Source organism: Engraulis encrasicolus, unplaced genomic scaffold (assembly GCF_034702125.1).
Source record: "Engraulis encrasicolus isolate BLACKSEA-1 unplaced genomic scaffold, IST_EnEncr_1.0 scaffold_39_np1212, whole genome shotgun sequence".
Lineage (NCBI taxonomy): Eukaryota > Metazoa > Chordata > Actinopteri > Clupeiformes > Engraulidae > Engraulis > Engraulis encrasicolus.
In genome coordinates, this window is record NW_026945698.1 from 721085 (window position 1) to 727568 (window position 6484).

Sequence of the window (6484 nt, forward strand, 5' to 3'; positions counted from 1 at the left end):
CCATGTACCAAGGATGAACCTTGAATGTTGAAATTTGAGGTTTTTATGGACATCTGAAAACCCTTGCCATTTTAATTTCAAAGAAAAGTAGAGGGCCAGCATTAAGGTGTAATTTGACATACAGTGCTGCAAATTGTAATGTATGCTCGTCAGGTCTATGACTCTTAGCCCTGAAAAAATAATGGACCTACCACAAATAGTTTTGGAGATAATTAAGTCTGAATATGGTCACTCAGGCAGTGACACCAAATCAGGGGGAGGGGGTGTCCTTAGTTACAGATTTGTTGTGGAAAAAGTATGCACAGCTGAAATCTGCAATGGTGGATATGTTCTATTGGATGTTTAAGCCATCACATATATTTTTTTCAAGCAAATCCGAGGGGGTCGAGTGGGGACCATTTGCTGATTCCAGCTGGAATGACCCACAAGGCTGTACCCATGCTTGTCCAGGAAACGACTTTCTCAAAATCAGCAGTTTTTTTTTTCATTCAGACAGAAGCACAAATACCTCCCCAACCTTGTTGTGGCAAAGATTGAGCACTAAAATGTACAACAGTCAGTCAATAAAATATGAAACTTCCTTCAAAGTTGACACTCTTGTTTACCCAAACTTTTTCCCCCAAAGAAATTATGAATGGCCCCTTTATTGAACCACCCACTGTTTGCAAACCCATGTGAATTTTTTATTCAAACTTTTGTATGTGGCACGACAGCCTTTAATGAATTCACTCCTGTAAAATCAGCATCAGTATGTTCCTAACTAAACGTTGAATGCAACTGTATGCAATTCACTTCAAAACCTAAAATCAGAAAATTTCCTGAGAATAATAAAATAATCAGCAAATTCAGGCGAGACATGGCAGGCAAAAACATTGATTTTTCATGACATGACCAATTTCGAGATTTTAAGCTAGATCACATCCTTAACATGTATTCTTTCAAACTGCCATAAATAAAATACGCATATTGCACTATAAACGTCTATTTTAATGCGATTTGTGCACTTGCGCCATTGAAATTTCGCCGAACTTCCGCGATTTCCTTTAGGCGCGACTATCACGAAGTCGTCCCTCCCCTTCTTTCTACTGCAGGAAACTCAGAGCCATAGAAAACTACGATATAAGGGAATTCCATATAAGGGTAATCTATTTTTTTCTAGCCACAGCCAATCGTGAAAGCTGTCAGGGCATTTAAAGATTGTTGTGAAAGCTGATTGCCTGGTTCTGATATCCGATAATGCGATTGGTTTTGACACCGCGCGTCACTTTGACACTTCCTCCTTTAGTTTTCGCGGGGCATTTAAAAAATCCAAACAAAATGCCTCCGAAAGGAAACTTTTCAAGAACAAGTCAATTGGCAGCTGCTCGTACAAAACGAGTCGGACATGAACTTCCATCTGACACATCTTCGCGTCGGAGTGCCTCCGAGCGCAAGTTGGCATTGTGCCAACATGATGATTTAGACCACGGTGATATGGCCACGCAGCAGTGGCTTCTCTTTCATATTGCGCAGCTGAACGAGATCATCCAAGACCTAATCTGTCCGCATTGCGCTGCCTCCGGATGGGAGGATCACAATTGATCCTAAAAACCAAGGCTTTTGTAGCAGTGTCATGTTAGAATGCCATAGCTGCGGTGACAACAATGCCTTTAGACGCAGTGTGTATACTTCGCCTCGGCTTCAGGGCGAGACCAGGGGGGATGTCGCGTTTGACGTGAATACAAGAATGGTTCCTCTTAGCGCATGAACTGGGGCTGGGGTATGCAGCACTGAAGAAGATGAGCAAGGTGCTAGGGATTCCTGGTTTCCATCTAAAATAATCGTACCAGAGGCATGACAGGAGAGTGACAGGTAGCCTATGGAAAAAAAATAGGGTACAGTTAGGATATTGTTACTAGTGTAGGCTAAAGGCTGCACAAATAAGGTGGCCATGGTTCTTGTGGTTTTTAATTCATATGTAGGTTCTAGGCTTATTCAGTTATGTATACAGTAACGAAATGCATATTTTGGAGTAAGGTTTGGTTTAAATAAAGTGTCATCATTCACTGTGTTGTTGGTCAATTTTACTTTTGCAGTGCAACTTTTCATTTTCACTTCAGTGGCAGACAAAGAGGGACTAGAAATTAAATTGTCATATCAAATTATGTCCAAAGGACATGGGTGAGAGGTGCAAGAGATGGGGAAATGTCTCTCACATGAGCGTGCATGCGCGCGCGCTCTCTCTCTCTCTCTTCTATCTCTCTCTCTCTCTCTCTCTCTCTCTCTCTCTCTGTCTCTCTCTCTCTTTGCTTGTTAGACTATGCTTTTTATATGGGCAGGTGTAATTTCTGGCCAAACAGTAACTGGGTTCTAGCAGATCTCATTGCTTCAAACTTCAATTTAACCCCTCCACTCCAAACTCAATTGGTGCCAAGCAGTGTCATCTTCAGGCCCTTTGTATGAAATGAATAGCCTACCTAGGTAGGACCATGCCTCATGCCACTAAAGTGAAATGTGTAGTGTATCAGTAAAATCCAACAGAGGGAACTATTACTGATACAATTTACATTTCATTTTAGTGGCAGAAATTGAGAGAGGCATGGAGTCACTACAAAAAACCAGGGAGCTGATAAGACAGGCCTATGCTGATGTTAATGTGGAGGTGGCAGAGCAGCTGAAGAATGAAGCAGATGCTGTCATTAACATTAGTGTCTCCTTTGATGGCACTTGGCAAAAGAGGGGATTCACCTCTCACTGTGGCATTGGTGTCTGCATAGACATTCTTACTGGCCTAGTGATAGATTATGAGGTGCTGTCCTCCTACTGCCACTCCTGTGCCATAAAAGAAAATGCAAAGAATGAGGGCAAGATGACAGAGCAGGAGCTGACCAGCTGGAGGGAGACACACAGTGACTGCTCCAAAAACTTCACTGGCTCCAGCAAGGCAATGGAGCAGGAAGCAGCAAAGAGAATGTGGGCCAGATCTGTCTCTCGTCACCAAATGAGATACACCGAGATGCTATCCGATGGGGACAGTGCTGCTTTCAGAGAGGTGACGTCCCTTAACCCATACCCTGGCCATGAAATTGTGAAGCTTGAATGCATTAACCATGCACACAAGCGTATGGGCACAGCACTGCGGAAGCTGTGCACAGAAAAGAGGTTGGGGGGCAAGGGTGTGGGAAAGCTAACAGCAAACAAATGCAAAACACTCCAGAATTACTACAGAGGGGCCATTCTTAACAATCAAGGGTCATTGGAGAAAATGAAGGCAGAGATTTGGGCGGGTCTACTGCACTCCATGTCAACAGATGAAAATCCACTCCACACAAGGTGCAGTCCAACGTGGTGTTGGTACCGCAGGGCAGAGGAGAGTAGTAGAACCCCAGAGAGCCACAAGGGACACTCTGCTAACTTTTTGTCGAAGGAGGTGGGGCAGCAGCTCCCAGTCTACCACCGCATGTCAAGAGACAGCCTGCTGCAAAGGATGCAGCATGGTGGCACGCAGAATGCAAACGAATGTTTGAACTCTGTAATTTGGGCCCGCTGTCCGAAAACAGTGTTTGTGGGTCGGAGCAGGCTGGCGGCAGCTGCGAGTATGGCCATAGCCACTTTTAATGAGGGGGCCTCAGCCATGCTGTCGGTCATGGAGAGGCTGTGGCTTGAGAGCACCGTCATCACGCTGAGTGAAATGTCGGCCTCCGACACAGTCAGAGTGGCAAAGGCAGAGGCTACTCTGAATGCATCATCCAAGCGTAAGCGCAAGGTTGTCAGTTCAGCAAAAAAAATAAAAAGACACCAGCAGGAACTGAAAGAGGGGCCCACATATGGTGCTGGGATGAGCTAATATGTTATTATTAAAGTGATTCATTGACAGTGTTGTGTTCCCAAGTTGTTGCACAGGCATGTTATAGTTTGGTTTGTCACTGCTTGTTTGTTATTGTCTGTTTGTTTACTTCATAAATTGCTATCCTGCGCCCAATATTTGTTCCAGCCATTCACTGAACCAGTTGTTAAGTAAAATAGCATTCTTGAAGTGCACATATATGGACCAAAACAGGTGATTTCACTTCACAATGGTGCAGTGAATGGGTGGAAGAGATAGGGGGTACAGGATTACAACCTCGAAAGCCAGATCACTGATGATGGTGCACTGTACATGCCATGTTGATACCATTTATGATAAAATAAAAAATATTCACCTGTTATAAATGTAATAGAGTAATCAGTTTTAGTGTAATACATGCATATCTTCATCCTGCATTCATCCTAATGCCATTTTTTAATGTATGTTGTGACTTTTAACAGAAATTGTGAAGTCAAATTGGGTTTGTATGTGTTTGGTTTTAAATTCCACTAAGAAAAATACACGGGGGGAAAACATAGAAAAAATGGGTGGTATTTAAGCTGTACCAAGTACCAAGCGAGTTAGCTGATTAGTTAGAGCAGCGCGATGTGGCTGATCAGCGTCAGCTGCGCTCGTTTGTACTGATCTGGTCTGCGCGCCAAATTCAAGCGCAGGTGGTTTAATTAGGCTGCTCAGCTCAGTTTGGGGAAACGCTGCTGAAAACCACATGTACAAAATTGCCGTGCTTGGTTAACAGTTTGAAGATATTGTGCATACGTGACTCTGGAGACTGGGGAGGCAACCGGTAAGAGATTGTTTGTATTTTAGATGTTTAGTGAACTGGCGCTCAATTGCGTTCAGTTTGTTTGCTGTAGTGTCCGATGTTTGCGCATGTGTTTGCAACCATTGTCGAGCTATTGTTTAATGTGAAAAGTAAATGTAGTCTTAAACAGCCGGGCACACATTCGCTCTGTTTATGGTGCTCGCAGTGCAGTGGCTGTGGATTGTTTAAAGCCACGCTGCCCAATCGGCCGTTGGGTCGATAGTTTATAGTGCAGTCAATTATGCTAAAAAAATGTCACTCAGGTAAATCAAATGCGTGCTCTCTTGTAGCTTTTATACAACATCTTAAATTCATATTGCTGGTTTCTGGGTTTACTGTTGACATATTGCAGAGTTTATTTTGGTATATTTATTACAAGCACATTTGCACATTTCATATTAATGTTGGCTTTCTTGCACAGAATTGTATTTTGTATTTTGCACATGAGCAGTGCGTGTTAACTATACTAAACATCTTGTCTTGTCTACTGTTTAGGTTTTTTACCTAATGGGCTGACCTGCTACTACCACGAATTGTTCCTCCTGCTAACAAACTCAACTCAATGAACTTGTGGCCCGAATTTAAATACAAAGAGAAAAAAGGAAAAGTCAAAAGGAAACAACTCTTGTCTTGTCTAGTCCTTTGAGTGGAATCCAGTGCACCTTCAAACTCCACCAGAAGTCACTTCCTTTTTCGAGTTGGGGAAAATGCACAAATCAAAATAACCACATGAAAAATCCAAGCAAACCCAGAACAACTTGACAGAAATCTATGGATTTTTCCTATACAAATCTTTAACGGCCATTTTCTCAAAATGAGGTTTTCCTCATACTCAAAGGCCTAAAACTCCACTTCTGTATGACTTACATACACCAAACTTTCTGGTCCTATTCCTGACTGTATTTGGAAGATTCTGTCACAGGATTTTGTTGTTATATCCTTATTTCCTCTTAAAATGAGGCGAAAAATCACATTTTCAGGGCTAATAGCAGTTTTTAAAGATTTTCTGGGAAACAAAATGAGATATCCATGAACCCCTGTGACAAAATCTTTTAAATTGCTGTAATAACACAATGAAAAAAAGAATTTTGAGTCTGACTCTTCCACATGTCAAGTTTTACACTTTTGAATATATATGCAAATTAGCGCATAATTAATTAGACATAGCCTAATTACCATATTTAAATATAAGATTTCAGAAAACTTCCAATACATTTTTTTTCTCCTATATGTATGAGTAATCCACTGGAAAAGTTTCATGGTGATATCTGCAAGTTAATTTTTTTAGCCTATTCACCTTTAGTGTCTCGCCTTAAATCAATGAAATAATAAAATATGATGAACTCAGTGAAACAATTAGGTGTGCAGTATACCCCTAACCTGTCTTACTTGCAGAAGTGGTCACTAACTAATGTCCATAATGTCCATGACGCCATCTTGTTGTTGCCAGACAAGTCTCTCTCTCTCTCTCTTGCCCATCGCTCTGTCTCTCTCTCCAGTGAAACCTGTTGGAAACTCACTCAGTCCTCGTAGCTACCCTTATGGGCAGCTGTCGTTGCTCCTGTAGATCCATTCTTTGCATGTGTCCATAGCATACCCTCCAGGTGAGGACCATCCGAGCCTTGGAAACACTCAGACAACCATCTGCGGAGAAGGCATCACGAGACACCCCCTACAACTCATCAGGTCCAACTGACCTCAGCTCCTTGAACTCTGTCCATCGTCCATCCTGGAACGTCTCCTGACGCCCCTTTGTCACTTGAAACAACTCAGTCCACTTTCAATCAGAAAGAAACACCGTCCATTAATCCACAAAACTTTCAAAACAACAGTCG

The 6484-nt window shown here is 42.4% G+C and overlaps 1 protein-coding gene across 1 annotated transcript; it reads left to right on the plus strand.

Moving 5' to 3' along the window:
• The first annotated feature begins 2578 nt into the window (after positions 1-2578).
• Positions 2579-5469, plus strand: LOC134443918 (uncharacterized). The gene is made up of 2 exons (XM_063193438.1): positions 2579-4631; positions 5145-5469. The coding sequence occupies exon 1, from the start codon at positions 2579-2581 to the stop codon at positions 3824-3826; it is 1248 nt and encodes a 415-aa protein (XP_063049508.1). The 3' UTR covers positions 3827-4631; positions 5145-5469.
• The last annotated feature ends 1015 nt before the right edge of the window (positions 5470-6484 follow it).